This window comes from Quercus robur, chromosome 2, assembly GCF_932294415.1.
Source record: "Quercus robur chromosome 2, dhQueRobu3.1, whole genome shotgun sequence".
In the NCBI taxonomy this organism is placed as follows: domain Eukaryota; kingdom Viridiplantae; phylum Streptophyta; class Magnoliopsida; order Fagales; family Fagaceae; genus Quercus; species Quercus robur.
This window is the reverse complement of record NC_065535.1, coordinates 1,812,949-1,829,487: the sequence shown is the minus strand read 5'-3', so window position 1 is coordinate 1,829,487 and position 16,539 is coordinate 1,812,949. Positions and strand designations below refer to the sequence as shown.

Below are 16,539 nucleotides of genomic sequence, written 5' to 3'. Positions count from 1 at the left end.
TGATATGTTTTTGAACAATATTTTAGACATTGACATGAATTTCAATTAGCTTCATTAGTAAAATCTTATCATGCTGTAATTGTAGTTGACTTGGCTAGCATTTTGTAATAGAATTTGCAACTTTCTTCTAATTTTTTTTTTACAAAAAAGATACCTAAATAATAATAAAACAAACAATCATCATACATCCAAAAAACTTCTCATCACTGAAATCAATCAACAAAAACAAAAATGTGTTCATTTGACATAAATATCTCTTTTATTACCCCACCACCACACCCCCCCCCCCCCCTCCCCCCCCCCCAAAAAAAAACAAAAACAAAAAAGGACATAAATATCTCTTTCATATTTTTTTAATAACTATCGAATTTATAAGTGATAACCAATCCTCCGCTACAACAGCATTGCCACCTCTGCCAAAAGTCCAACACAAACTTAAAGTGACAACATATCTTCGAGAAACATATCTACATATGAATACGTTGTACAAGTAGGTCACAATTATAAAACAAACAGAGACAACACATTACAAGCATCATACCAAAAAAAGTTAAGAGAGTAAATGACCAAGCACCACCCCAACTTAGATGAGCACATGATCATTTGCCAAAAGGTGATTAACAAATAAATGAACTAAACTGAGTCATGCTGCTTTCTCTCTTCTTGTATAGATTGGAAAATTCGAGCTGCTGATTCAGTTGCCGATCTAGGATTATGAGGCACAACTTTGATCACTCGTGTTGGCTGGTCAGTTTCACAAGGCTGAGGAGCTGCTTCTGGGACTGCTGGAGCCATAGGAAAAAGGGATAGTGCATCTCTCCCATCTGCAGTGTGACGAATCTCAACACTTTGTGCTCGCTCACTGGGACTACTTGCTGTGCTTCCTTGAAATTCAGAGTCTTTAGATACCTGAAATTTCACAGCTTGTGAAGCAGCTCTAATTTTTTGATTTGGCACATTACATGAACTCTGATGCTGCATATTAGGGTTGGCTTCCCCTCCTGATAACTGACCAGTTTGACCATGTGAACCAGGTCCAGCAAACCGGTTTACTGAACCTGACATGGCTGGATTCATGACTGGCATGCCATATGGAGGGAAGTACGTATGACCAATTGGAGCAGTACCGGGAAGCATGCCAATTCCTGGATGATGATGAGGAGATGGAACCCCATAATTTGGATTTATGTAGTTACCTGTCAAGGGAGCTGGACTGAAAGGTCCACATCCTCCACAAACTGTTCCCATAAACCCAGGTCCAGGATAAGGCTTGTATACAAGCCCTTCAGACAGAGTCATTACAGGAATCAACCATTGATGCCCGGGTGACTGATGAAAACCCCAAGGACCCATTTTACCATCAGTAGCTGCTGGTGATGGCTGTGAGTTTTCTAGATAAGGCCCGAAATTTGAAGGCTGACTACCATTTTTCACAGTGGAAAGAGATGTCTTCCCAACTGCATTTTCCGCAGAACATTCCATTTTATGGTTTGGCTTCTCAGAATTATCTTTGCGCTTAGTGATGTGTGCTGGTGGTTTCACAACATAATCAGATGGAAGTTTCTTTGCTGGAGAAACCTTCAATGAAGATTTGCCCAGAAAAGCACCATTTTCAAGCAAAAGATGTGGAGATCCAGCAATCAGTCGTTGGACCTGTTGAATAAAAAGAATTAGGCTACATGCTTTTTAGGTCAATCAAGTTAAACGTAAATGAAATAAATATGCAAAGCATTTTCAGACCACCAGAAGCTACTAACCAGTGGCGAAGACCACCTTACCTTTATTAATCTATGCAACTCAAAGACTTGCACGGCAAATACTCTTTGCTGACTGTAAAGAGTAAGAGGAGTTGGATCAAGAACAAAATGAGACAATATATCAAATGCAGCTTCCATAGACATATAACCAACTTAAGGTAATACAAGAAAATCAACTGGCTCTAGTTGAATCAAGCACCAGATAGCATCATTTTAGAAGGATCATCATATAGACCAAAACAACCCACAAAAGTTGACGTACAATTTGAGACTAAGGAAGTATTTGACGGGCTAAGCTGCAATTTACAGTCCCTTAAAACTCTCAAGTCTCACCATATACAAAGCTTACTAGGCATATACTTTGGGCGAGTGAATTAATTTAATTTGTTTATATTTAACAATTTTTTATTATTAAATCTTGCACTATTTACAACAGAAACAACAAAACCTCAAAACTTGCAACATTTATTAATTATAAAAATATATGTTTCTATGCACACAAGTATCTGCTTCTCCACTGACTTCATTCACCAAAGACAGAAACCTCTTTCTAACTCTATGTGGAATTAACTCCGCTGATAACAATCCTTGAAGAATACACAATTTCACCAAACAGAAGAAGGTAATATCTTGGGCACAGAAATACAATTGTACACGTGAAAATTTTAAAAACTTGAGATGCTAGCATAAACAGTGCTTCAACAAATTTCCTTACAACCACTTAGCAAAAAATTTCATATAAAATCTTAGTGCAAAAGATGCAAAGGGGAAGCAAAATACATGATACAGCTTCTAGCGGGAAAAAAAAAATTGTAATTCAAAAACAAGGTACATGATTTACACTCTTCTTTCTTTATTGTAACTACAGCATCAAAATCATAATTACAATTACAATGTACAACAATTCACTTGTGAGTACATCAGATACAATCCTCAGGACAATGAAACCAAATAGGAAATGCAAGATGTAACTTCATAAATTAATAATTCACATGTACATATGTACAAATTATATATTTTTTCTGATTTGCATGGACAGCGCTTCAAATCTTATTAAAGTGGAAGATGTAAAATTTGTACAAAGGGGGAACAATGTACACTCAGAGAAAGGATAAAAAGAACAGGACTCCCAACCCCACAAAAACCTCCAAAATAGAACCCCCAAGATACTATATATGAGAATTGTCCACCTCGTCGCCATGCCCACTAACAATTCCACATTGTCAATACTCTCCAATATCCACCCAATAACAGCTCCAAGGATCATATCACACCACTTGCTCTTCTTGCTCCACACCCTCGATTGGCATAATAGGAAAAGTACCCCCATGTTCACCAGGAAAATAAGCAATAATAAACCGAGACAGGTATACATCTGAAAAAGCAGTCGGTAAAGGACAATGAATACTGAGATGATTTACTGTCTCGGGGGTGGCCTTGTGCAAAGTACCTCTATTAGGATTGCTCATTTCCCTGTTGTAAGATGATCCAGCATTCACTGTAAAAATATCATCAAGGGCCTTTGTACATGCAAAAAAGCCACTTTAGAAGGGATCTTGTGACTTCACACTAAGAGTTCTCCCAAACCTCGAAGACATAACTGCAACTCTTCAGTTCAAAATAGATATCTATACTCCTAATGTTAGCATTTCGCACTGCACACGACAATCTAATGCAGCTTTAATTTGACTGACTGAGAGAACAGGAAATAAAGATTTCCCAAAAGATACAATATAGCAGCTCACTGGATAGGACTTTTAATTTTCCAGTACAGTGATCACTACGGTTCTCCAAGAAAAAAAAAATCTAGAATTTAAATCACATTCCATAAACTTAAGAAGACTCTCAAATATTCTATATCTCTTTACAGTCATCAACTACAATCAAAGATTGCCAAGCCTAAGTACAGAGGTGACATGTACAAATTCTTCAATCGGAACATGACTAGAATAAATGGATATAAGAAGCCAACATACAAAAGTTTTGGAAACAAAGCTGGAATTTTTTTGATAAGTAAATGGTGGGGGGGGGGGGGGGGGGTCATAGGGTTCAAATCATAGACATGGGGAATCACAAAGGATGTCATTACCACTTGGCTATCACTTGAAGCCCTAAAACAAAACTGAAGTTACCTTAGTAACAGCACAAGTTAAGAGAATTACTGGAAGAATTATTAAATCTGGATAAATTATGTTTACTATTTATAATGTGGAAAATAAATTCCATAGATTTTTTTACTCCAGGAGGAGGGGGAAGGGGAGATTCAAACTAGTGACCTCTGTTTCATGAGGCGTGATCTCTAGTCAATTATGCTATCATAAATTCTATTTTTTTCAAAGGTTAATGTTCTTGACCATTTAATGACCAAAAAAAATAAAGTTCCGGTACCCTCTAACTCCATCTTTGTTGCGGTTGTATCTCCACATAAATATGGAGCATTTTTTAATACCTTATCATTGCCATTTTCTGATACTGAAGTATAAGTATCACATTAAAGTGAGATAGCACGGGAGTGCTATGGTCATTACCAATATGAGCATATATCAACATTCTGTATAGTTTAAGAAAAGTTTCACATTGCATCCTTGAATTTTGAAATCACCATGAGGCACCATATTTGAGTGCATATCAATGAGAATGGAGACTTACTTGGCAATCGCTCTTCTTGCTTTCCAGAAATGTTTCTGACCTATCATTCCAACAACATCATCTGGAGAGATATCCAAGCCTGATATAGAATCCACCATGGAGGTCTCAGAGACATCATCACCCTTGTCTACGTTTGCCATTTGTAGTGACACATTTGACCTGTCTCCACAATATTGAAAGTCATTATCAGCCTCATTGGGACTGCTGTCATCCTCCCTACAATGAGAGACTCTTCTTTGATGGGCAACATCTCCCTCCCTTATAGACCCAACAAGTCCATTGTCAATTGGCTGTGACCTGGTTCTGAACTCTTGTTGTAAATCAGAATCATCTAAATTGCATATATTAGTCACAGGGAAATCTTGATACTCTTGATCTGGAATTGCATTAGACTCCTTCACAAGCCCTTCAATCTTTTCTTTGGTTGATAGATTTGTTTTAGATTTTGCTGAATGACTTGGACCACTCACTTTTGGGACCTCTTCAATCTCACATCTCACTTCTTTTCTCAAATCAGGACCCAGGGAGGTCATTAATTTTGGATCCTTATCACAAACATTTTGGTGTTTTATGGAACGACCAGAATACCTAGGATTAAAGGGAGTGAGTTTTTCCCTGTCTACACTGTTTTGAGTTCTACTACCTGCCCCTGATTGAACAAATACAGGAACAAGAAAGTCATCTTCATCTCCTACTCCGTTTCTTTGCTCAAGTTGTGCCAATGAGTTGTTCAAACTTGACCCTTCAGATTGTTGAGCAAGAAATGTCTCTGCCCGGTGAGTCGGCGTTGGTGAAGGATCGTGAAGCGGAAAGTGAAAATTTCTTTCAAGGCCACTCCCCTGCAAACATAGATCACTCCCCATAATCAGAAACATTAGAACTAAGTTGTTCGTGTAGTACCCTATTATTGGTCTATGTGAATATGCTACTCTATATTCAAGGGTGTTCAAACATGAAAGAACATAATTTTTTTCTGGATATGTAAGAAAACCACAAATATAGATATACATACTGCCTAATACTAAAACCATGCAGCTGGGGTTATTTTCACAAGAAATAATTCCTGCAAGCTCCTACATAGAGCATAAATTTTCATGCCTTTCTTGGAATTCTACCATTTGAGTGGAGAAGGAAAGATATAATATTTATAACTAAATTAAATAAGGGTCCGGTTAACAAGTGGCCTTAAGGCATTTGTAAATGTGCCATTTTATGAAACTTCTGATGCCACTTTCATGGAAAATATAAAAAAGCTGTCAAAAAAATAAGTTGTTTTTTTCTTTTCCCATAAAAAGTTTCTAAAAACATTTCCTAAACCAATGCCCTTAGAACATTTGTTAACTTTTCCCATTAAAAAATCCCCAAATCTCTCTCTCTCTCTCTCTCCCCCCTTTATCATTGGTAAGTTATCCACACAAAGCCAATGGGTCTTGAACACATGAGGCCATGACCACACCCTCCACCTAGAGCTTATAATCAGAGGAGGTGCCAGTTGAGCTATAGCTTATTGGCTAAACAATCCCCTCATCTCTTCCCTTTGAACAATCTTTCAAGTCCATTAAAATCCAAAATTACAAGCTGTTCTATCACCTATGAATCAACCCAATTAAAACAGCAGAACCTGATTGTATATCCCTCTTATCATTCTTCATTAAGAATTACAACTAAATCATCAGATTGGGACCAAAGTTACGGTTCATCACTTTAAGGGGAGGAGGTGCGAGTTGATCTATAGCGCATTGGCTAAACAATCCCCTCGTTCCTCCCTTGAACAACATTTCAAGCACATTAAAAACCCAAATCACAAGCAATTCTATCAACTATGACTCAACCCAATAAAAACAGCAGAACATGATTTTACATCCTCTCTATCATTCTTCATTAAGAATAACAACTAAATCATCAATTTAAAAACCAAAGTTATGGTACATCAGTACATCACTATTCACTGTTAAACATGATTTCACAAGCAACCTCCAGCCTAGTAACTTATAATTCGAGAATAAAAAGATCAAAAAGTAATACTCCACAAGAAAACATGATAAACAAAGCAAACAAACAAGTTCTTAGTTCTAACAAGTAACAATTACCTGGCTTGAGGATGCTGGGAGAACCCTACTGCTAGTGTTATTTGGGTGTGTAAGAGGCAAAACCCCCGTATTGAACCTCTGGGAGGGAATACTTAGCTGTTCATAGAGAGCCATCTTGTTCCTTGGAGGTGCTCTTGGCCCTCCTTTCTCTGTATCATTAACATGAAGCCTTGGGAACATGGGCCCCATGATCTTCTCCTCATCTTTCCCAGCTTTCATTCTCTCTCCTTTTTTTTTTTTTTTTTTTTTCTCTACAATTCAAAACAAACCCCAATAACAAAAACTCAGTCTTACATGAAATCCACGGATGGATTTCATGAACTAGACCTCTAATTCCAAAAAAACCCACTTGCAGAAATCCAATACAAATCAAACCCAGATACCAAAAACCTTAACTTTCTCGAAATTTGGCTGATTTCTCAGTAGCCCAGAACTCAAACAGACCTCCAAAAATAAAACCCACTTGCAGAAACCAAAAACCTTGACTTTCTCAGAAATTGGCTGATTTCTCAACAGCCAAGAACCCAAACTGAACTCCAAAAAAGAAAACCCAGTTGCAGAAACTTGAAAAATCAAAGTCAACCCACGGTTCCAGAAGAGTAGAGTGGAACTTCCCTCTTACAAGACAAAGCGATTTCTGAATAAACAAAAGACAACACTCTCGGAAACTAAGCGATTTCAGAGAACTCGGGGCTCAGAGATAAAAGGAGCTTTCGAAGATGAAGTGAGGAAAGAACAGGAAAAGCGTGAGTTGTTGAATTAAGATAGGGATGTAAAAGAGCGCAGAGAGAGAGAGAGACAGAGAGATGAAGTGGGTGAGCTTGTCTTTAGGGATTTCTCATTTCCTCATAAAGATCTCATCTTCTTTAACAAAAGGAAAAGGGCAAAAGTGCGGAGTTGTGGGCCCTACATGGTAGAACTAGACCTCCTACTATACAATGACCTGGCTTTGTTGAGGATGGTACTTGGTTACTTTTTTATATTTTGTTTTATAGGTAAATATTATAACACTTTTTTTCATTTGCCAGCCATTTTTAGATTTCCACCTCCATCACCATAGATACGGATAAAAGTGTCCATTACCACTTTTGCATTCACTTTCTCACTCCCCCAGAAACAGAAAAAACAAAACAAGATAACAAAAAGAAATTAAAATTAACCTCCGTGCCAAACCAACGAGGGGTTGGATCAAGTGGTAAGCGGCTTGTTCTAGCTTAAGCAAGGTCTTGAGTTTGAGTCCTTGTGTACACAGCAGCCTTCGTTGGGAGACTCACCCACCCTTTGCAGGTGCGCGACGCGGGTCGGGTCCGGATTAGTCGGGGCGAAGCCTCGGATACCGGGCGGGAAACCAAAAAAAAAAAAAAAAAAGAAATTAAAATTAACCTCCGTGCCAAATCTTAATCAAACTTATTTTTTTCGCTTGATTAAGCGAACTTATTTGTTATCGGCAGTGGTCTAATAGTCATTAAGCTTATTCCCAAATGGTTTGGGGATAGAAGTCTCATATTCGAATCCCGTAATGAGAACTAGCAAATACTTGAAAAATATCCACGCCTCAACGGCTCAACTCAATTCCTAATACTGTCTTTATGGGGCTCGGATAACTGTTATAGTTTACTAGTTCTTCTGCTTGCAAACCTATACTTGGAGGGTATGATCACCTCATTATTCCTTTTTTTTTTTATTATAAATATTTTTAAAAAAAAATTGTTTGTTCTTTTTGGCAAAAAAGCATTATATCAAGCTAGCAATATGCATATTTTAGACATAATTGAGCAAAAATGACATTAGGCTAGCCAAAATTGTGTATTTACTAAGGTGTCATGTCAATTGTAGTGAGATACTGTGAGCCCCCTTTTTCCCTTTTTTTTGCTTGGGTTATGCCATTTTGGCTCAAGGAAATGAATGGAATGAAAATAATTTTTTTAAAATATTCATTTCATTTTTTTATTTGAGACTTTTTAGGGAAAGACCATTATTTTGTTTGGGTAGGAGTAAACATTCATTCCTTTCTTTTCTCTCATTACTTCAAATGTGTGACTTCCAAAATACTCCTAAACACCCTGTTATTTATTTTAAAACAGGGGTATAACAGTAATGTTGTTATAAAAATAATTATATTCATTTCTATATCTGTTTTACTTATTATTTTCCATTCATTTATTTTAAAATATCCAAATAAGATTACTTGATTTTATTTCATTTCATTCATTTGATTTCCATTTTATTCCGTTATTCAGTGCATTCAATTTCATTACGTTCCTTTCTATTCCTTTATGATTTGACTCTATAATTTAATTTGTTGCTTTTCAAAAATTCAAGATTTAATTTAATACTTCCAAAAGCACTCCACCACGCCACCACTCACAATTGCATATCCCAAGATTGTAGTAAAAATTGTGACACAAAAGTCGCGTTTATAGATTTTCTCTAGAAATATATATACACACACACAGTCACATTATGTGGGGGTTGGCTAAGTAAATAAAAAATGATCATATTAATTAAACTTGGCTAAAGAATTTCAAATTATTGATATTACAATGCTTTTTATCAACTTTCTTGAACAAGGGGATATTTCATAAGACAGTCTTATGAGATCAGCTTTCGCTTCATTAGATATTTTTTATTATATATACAATTGTCGCCAGGATGCCCTCCAAAGTAAAAATAGGGTTCACTTTTAGGATGCGCTTTGTAAATCAAAGCAGAGTAGCAATTGGGTTCATCAACAACAAAGAATGCCGGATCAGGGTACTTCAGCTGGAGGGAATAATCAATGATCCTAATATTTGTAATAAAATTTGCTCTACCAAAAAGTTCAGATGCTGCTTCCCCACTCCCCATGTAGGCTGTAGTGTGATAGGGATGGCCTGGCTTCACATTTTTGCTATAAACATCTCCTCCCCATGCTACTATTGCGGCTTTCTCCTTCAAATAGCACAGAATTTCTGCTGGCCAATAACCTACTACCTCGTTATAATAGTGTAGCCACCAATGGTTGGTACTTGGATCCTAAAATCGAAAACATAAAAGAATATGAAAATGATATGTGCATAATAGTTGAAATTTTTTTGAAAAAAAAAATTGTAGAGTTGACGTTATTCGTTGTTACACTAGTTAGCTATTACAGTCACTCGTATCACTTTATTATCTAACCATTTGCAACCATAGCTATTGTAAAAAAAATTGTGAGAAGAGTTGTGTCTCTGTATCTCTTGAGAGAGAGAGAGAGAATTTCATTACATGGTCAATGCGGATATTGATATGAAATTGGGGTCCGTGCAGCGTTGATACATTCGAAAATGTAGAACCTAATGCGATAACTGAGCTAGTTTGAACAAACCCAGCACAAATAAGGTTAATGCAACCTGTCCATCGGTATCCATCCAACTGAAAAAAAGAACAAAATAAACTACCGTATAAATTCAGAGTAATTCAAAAAGTTGATTGCTAAAGAAACTAATATATATATACTATATTTTGAGACACAAAGACTAATATTGTCATTTTTTTTTTATATTAATAATTCAACAACTACAATGAAGATGAGAAAATTTAAATTCTGAATATCTCCATTAAAGACATAAAAAATTACTAGTTCTTAGCTTATTTGTTGCTTTTATATATATATATATATATCAAGAACTCAAACATATTAAAGGAACTAAAACATAATTAGGAATGGCATTTCCCATCTTTGATTTTGTGAAAGTGTACTTACTGTCCAACGTATAAATAATCGAGGTTGACCATCAGCATTAAATAAATTTGGGTAGACCTAAAAAAAGAGAAAATAACATTACCAAATCTTGAGAATGAAAATAAAGAATAGGTAATTTCCTTTCATTAGTAAAAAAAATTGGTAGACAAATTCTAATGAATAATATATAATATGTGCTTTAATCATGTACCCACAAATTGGGATTTACGTTTCGGATAATGAACTAACCATCCAGCCTGCTTCGATACTTTCAAAATTCTCAACAAAGCCGCTTTTAAGCGAAATTTGAGCACTACTGATTTCGTCGTAGGATTCAACTAAAGGATCCCAAAGATTTATGTCTCCTCCAGCACCGATGTAATTATTTTCCGTTGCATAGAGATTTGCATACTGGTTCACAAAGCATTACCGAACAAAACAGTAAAATTAGAAGGACAAAATTTAACATGGAAAAATTTTCTATCCAGCAATATATTCAAGAAAAAATCCCTTTGGATCATATTCAACTATATATTGTTAAGAGAAACGTACAAACATTTTTTTTAGATGGCGCTAGATCTTTGGATCAAACTATTTTTTTTTTTTTCCTTCTCTTTCTTTTAAATTTTTTTTTTCCTACGAGTGATATTACGAAGACTAAAAAGTTTTTCGATATGAATTTTACATGCTAATGTGTCATCACTCACCAATAAAAAAAAAAAAAAAAAAAAAAAAATTAGACGTTGAAACCAATTACGCTAATTGCCATATCACTGTAAGCTTTCTAACAATTTTAGCTTTTTTTTTTTTTTTTTTTTTTTTATTAACTATACATTAGTTTGTAAAAATTATCTAGTAAAATTTATAGTATCCCTATTATCATTCTTCTAGATTTTTTTTTCTTTTTTCACATAAAAAAAAAAATACTGCTCTTCTATTATGTAAGTAGATACACTGACAAAATCTTCTCAGTAAAATTTGAAGAATGTCTTATTAAAGACACCTTTGTAAAAAATTATACATATTTTCCCCAACATAAAATCTCCTATGTAAATACTATAAAGATTCAAAACCATCCATTAATCTCTAATAACTGTGTATCTACGTCCATGAATCAATGTTTTGATCTATTTATAAGAAGGACAATAGATTAGTCAAGATCTCCCACGTGTATTCTTCTTTTTCACCATTTTTTTTCTTCTTCTTTATAATCATACTCTTTGTTACTATCTTAATTGATATGTTACTTTTTACTACTTGTATTGATGTTATTTTTGGTATTTCCCTACCCTTTTTTTTTGTTCTTCAACTTGAATTAGCTCACTATTTTCTCATCTATGCATTGATCATTTTTCCTCTAAACATGACCAAACAATCTTAAATGACTTTCCCTCGTAATTTTATCAAGAACTATTATCTCTATTTTTGAGCGAATTTCTTCATTTCAAATCACATCTTTTTGTGTATTTCAGTTGTTCATTTTATGAATATGTTACCTCTTAACTATTAAATCTATTATATGCATTCCTCATAATTCTAGAAACACAACTGCATGCAAAACTATATCAAATACTCAAGTTTATGACAAAAACAAAAAAATTATTAGATATTCCTGGAACATGGCAATATAGCCGCAGATTCTACCGCATATTTAATTAGTAAGATTCATTATTATTATTATTTTTTACTGCTTCGCTTTTTCTCCTCGAGTACTGAATATTTGCTCACAAATAAAGCCACTAAATATATATGTTCGTATAATTACCGAGTGTTCGGGTGCGGGAAAGCTTCCAAAAAAATTACTTTTGTCATTTGTTGTGTTTACAGCAAAGGAAGTTCGTGGACCGTCCCTTCCAAAGTGCTCGAGGGAATCAGCATTTAATAACTCTTTCCTCTTAACTCTGCGAATGGCTACTGTTCCTTTTGGACAGCTTCCACTCTTTTGCCAAGTTTGAGTTAACATTGCTGGAGATGACTCGTGTTCAGTAGTTGAAGTCTCGGAGGCAAAAATAGTGTTTGGTCTCATCTGCATGTTACATGGAACATTAAATTATTTAGTAAGTATATATACATTAAATAAATTTTAAATTAAAGTCCCATGGTCATAAGCATTTACTAGCCTCTTAGCACGCGCGTGAGTGTGTGCTCAGAGGCTCTTCTATTTTTTAGGTAAAGATTACTTTATATCGTGATAAAGTATTAAAAAAAAAAAATATATGTGGGTAAGTTTTGTAGATTTGAGGAGTTTTAAAACTAACAAAAAAGTGATCCTATTTTGTAAGGAGTTAGTGAGTAGAAGTAGAAATTTAAATCAACGTAAAAGTAAGAGTTTATAAGAAATAAGAAATTATTTTAACGTAGAAGTAGGAATTTATTATTTTTTTCAATTTACTATTTTAACCTAATTTTTAAGTTTTAGGTAGAGGTATTTTTGACAGTAAAAAAAAACAATAACTAACTTTTTTTGCCAATTTACTATTTTAACCCCATTTTTAAGTGTTTGGTTAATTAATTTAAGGGTATTTTTTACAGGAAAAGAAGCAATAACTAATTTTTTGAATCTTCTTAATATATACCGATAAACAAAATTAGTTAGTATTTTTTTTTTTAATATTAAAGTTATTGATAACAAGATAAAGTCTAAATTGTTTATTTAACAATGATTGGTTAGGGTTCTAAAAACATTTGGTGGATTTAGTGAGAGTTACTCTAAAACTTTTAGAAATTCTCAGGTTGCAATGGTATATATATCAACAAACTCTTCCTTTAAAAAAGAAAAAATTCAAAAAAAAAATCTTACTTGACTTCTCTACAGCTCTATCCCAACAATATCGTGTCAAGATATTTTAATATTGTAGCAAAATTAACTTTTTATTATTATAATAATAAATAACCTCCTATGGAGAGAGAATAAGGTTTTTTTTTTTTTTTTTTTTTTTCTTTTTCTTGAAGTGAAATAGAGAGAATAAGGTTAAGAAAGCAAATGTACCTGAATTGTATGATTTCTTAAAGCAGGATGGTCAAAAGCTGGTTGTTTGTAAATATCAACACAATCAATGATATCTCCATCTTCACTCTACAAGAACACACGAATGGAAATACTTTAATATTAATATCAAAATATCTCACTATATAACTATAACTGCAACCGACATTAATGCATGTTATCTTTATCTCATAGATAAGGCTAACACTATTTTTGGTTATAGCTAGGGAAAGGGAAGAGAAAGGAAAAGAGGAAGAGAAGGGAAATAGAAATGAAGAGAAAAGAAAATATTTCCTTTCGGTGTGTTTGGATATAGGGAGGGAAAGAGAAATGGAAAGAAAATATCTATATTTGGTTGACAAAGAGAGAGGAAATGGAAAAAAAAGTGTACTTTTTTACTTATATGCCCTCATAAAATTGAGAGAGTAAAAAATAATAGATAAAAATGTAATTATAGAACATGAAAAGTCAAATATGTTAGGCCCCACTTTTTTGGTTGAAGCATTTTTCTTCATTTCCGCCCAAAATGGGAGGATTGTAATATGTGGGCTCATATGATTGAATTTCTCATCTTTTCTTTTCTCTCATCATATGATTGTAATATGCGGTCTACCCGTTTGTTTCCACATTTTGAACCCAAAAAGGGCTTTTTGAAAAAAGCCAAACCAAAATATGCGTTTGGTTAAGCCCAAAATGCAACTTTTTGATAAAAGTTGCGTTTTGGGCATAGACCAAAAATAAGGAGAAATGCGGAAATTTTTATGGACCCTTAGGGGTCCATAAATGAAAACGCGCAATGCGCGTTTTCAATAGGTTACCGTAGCAAAATTAAAATTACGGAAATACCCATCAAATAGCACAAACCCACGGCCAAAACACAAATCCACGGCCACAATCCAAAAACACATACCAAAAATAGACATAGAAAGACAGAAAGAAAGAAGAAGAAGAGGAAGAAGAAGATGAAGACGAAGACTAAAATCATTACCCAAAACACAAACCACAATCCAAAAATACAAAAATCAAATAGCACAAACCCACGGCCAAACCCATGGCCAAACAACCATAAACACATAGAAAGACAGAAAGAAAGAAGAAGAAGAGGAAGAAGAAGATGAAGACGAAGAAAGACCGAACCCACAGTGTTTAGTTCAGGTCGTGAGGCTTCTCAATTTTCAGTTTAGGTCCACGAGCAATTTGCTTCATATAAGTCAAGAAGCGAAAGTGGAGATCTTTTGGAAATCAAGTGGAAAAAAAAAAGAAAAAGAAATTGAGAGAGCCAAAGAGCTTTGGAATTGAGAGAGCCTTCTGGAAACAAACGAAAAAGGAAAAAGGAAAGAATAAAACAATGAGAGAGCCTTCTGGAAGGTGGAGGTGTGGGAAAAAGGAGAGGATGTGGACAAAATAGTGTACACGTGTGTGGTGGATAAAATACAAGAGAAAAAAAAAAGGAAAAGGTAACGTATGGAGGAAAAAAAAGGAAAAGTATTAGAAATCACAATTTTAAAATATTACCACAATATTTTTATAATATTTTTACAATAAATTTTAAGTAATTAGCTAAATGTCACTGTCTATAGACAAATTTTAAAGAATAAATTTGATTACAAAATAAAAATTAAAAAAGTGGATAGACAAAAGATAAATGTCACTATTGATTGTCCAAACAGCACAAAAATTTGTCTAACCTGCTAGAAATGCTCTTATATATACATTGTCCTTTTTGGTAATTTATCCCTCAAACTGTCACTTTTATAAGTGCTAGCCAAACACTCAGCTTTTTCAAAAAGCACTTTTTAACAGCTTTTACCAAACACTCAACTTTTTGAAAATGCACTTTTTCAATTATGCATTTTTTGAAAATTCCACTTTTTCATTATATGTACTTTTACAAAAAGTTAAACCAAACTCACCCAAAACAAATTATTGTTTAACACAACCCTTCCCTTCCTTTCCCTCCTCTTCCTACTGAACCAAACATAGTGTAATAAACAAGGAAAATCATTACATGATCAATTATAAGCTGCTATAATCCTTTTGATTGAGGTAATTCCAAACTCACTCAACTCAAGAATACCAATTTGATTTAACTTTTTTTTTTTTTTCTTTTTTCTCTTTTTTTGAGGAAAACAATCAAAGCTTTCACATTGCATAATTTAGAAAAATTGAAAATAAGAGGCAATCCCGACATAGATTCGAATGGTTAAGGAAATGATGGAACTATCCCAAGTACAATGAAAAAAAAAAAAAATGAAATAATAGAAAAATATACCTTAATGCTCTTGATTGCTGGCTTATTGAGAAGCTTCAATTTCTTATCAATTTCTGATAAAGTTTTTCTTGCTTCAGCTTTTACATCTACTCCACCATCAAAAACAAGCAAGGCCATCGCAAAGAATGACATTATTACTCTTTTCCACATTTTAGCACTCTGTTACTCTCAAACTAACAAACATAACACAATTTTCATCAAAAAATAAAAAACCAAACATAACACAATGATTGACAGCCGTTTCAAGTAAAGGTATATAAAGAAGGCCGTTTGGCCTAGAGAAGGAAAGTTTTCCATGCCATCCTTGACTTTCCATAAAAGTACACTTGCTAAAATGCGTCCCTTTACATATATACATGGGAAGAATCTATCTGGCTTTTTGTCGGTCCCATAATATTGTGACACATAAGCAAAGTTGTCAAAATTGGGATTTTATGTAGGATCGTGGGAGGTAGGTGGGATCCTATAATCAAATCGTGGATTGTAAGATTCTACATTATTTGAGAAAAAAAAAAACAAAAAATACACATTGGTATTTTAAATAATCACATAATTATACGTTCATTAATATAATTATCATATATCACTGTATCCATTTGTAAGCACCATTTAAAGCGGTCAAAAACCTCAAAATGTGACACTCTGTTAGCATATTTTTTATTTGGGTTTAACTAACACTCTCTCTACATTAAAGTGGAAAAACTTGGTCTATTGGGATTTTATTTTTCATTTAGATCCAATTGAACCTTCTATCAAGTTAGAGAAGATTACAAGAAATCAAGGTCATTTGGGATCGTTAGAATTATACGATCCTACCGATTCTGAACGATTGCAAAAATCTTTAAAAGATCCGAATCGTTTTGAGTAGGGATGATCATAAAATCGTAAGATCGTAGTATCAGATCATGATTTTGACAATCATGCACATAAGTTTTTGATTTCACATATTAATATTTATAATTATGTTTTCTTTTTTTAAATTGAGTTTATATCGTGGCTTATGTTTAAAAAAAAAATTTGAGTTTAGAATATATAGATTCTATCCTCTAGAAATTTTTTTTAGGATGGTCACTAAAAAATTT

At 34.0% G+C, this 16,539-nt stretch overlaps 2 protein-coding genes across 4 annotated transcripts; both read right to left on the bottom strand.

Annotated features, from left to right (window-relative positions):
• Positions 1–453: 453 nt before the first annotated feature.
• Positions 454–7,382, bottom strand: LOC126708875 (protein EARLY FLOWERING 3-like). The gene is made up of 4 exons (XM_050408866.1): positions 6,497–7,382; positions 4,407–5,245; positions 1,779–1,830; positions 454–1,653 (listed from the first exon to the last, which is right to left on the bottom strand). Exons 1-4 carry the CDS (start codon positions 6,713–6,715, stop codon positions 634–636), a joined length of 2,130 nt encoding a protein of 709 aa, XP_050264823.1. The 5' UTR covers positions 6,716–7,382; the 3' UTR covers positions 454–633.
• A 1,610-nt stretch (positions 7,383–8,992) lies between these two features.
• Positions 8,993–15,760, bottom strand: LOC126708858 (uncharacterized). 3 transcript variants are annotated; one of them, XM_050408839.1, is made up of 7 exons: positions 15,458–15,760; positions 13,189–13,275; positions 11,965–12,225; positions 10,449–10,610; positions 10,221–10,277; positions 9,743–9,889; positions 8,996–9,511 (listed from the first exon to the last, which is right to left on the bottom strand). In XM_050408839.1, exons 1-7 carry the CDS (start codon positions 15,605–15,607, stop codon positions 9,089–9,091), a joined length of 1,287 nt encoding a protein of 428 aa, XP_050264796.1. In that variant the 5' UTR covers positions 15,608–15,760; the 3' UTR covers positions 8,996–9,088. The 3 variants fall into 3 exon arrangements, with proteins under 3 accessions (XP_050264804.1, XP_050264796.1, XP_050264813.1); XM_050408856.1 differs by lacking the exon at positions 15,458–15,760 and adding an exon at positions 14,327–14,457 and having other exon boundaries at positions 8,997–9,511; XM_050408847.1 differs by lacking the exon at positions 10,449–10,610 and having other exon boundaries at positions 8,993–9,511.
• Between the last annotated feature and the right edge of the window lie 779 nt (positions 15,761–16,539).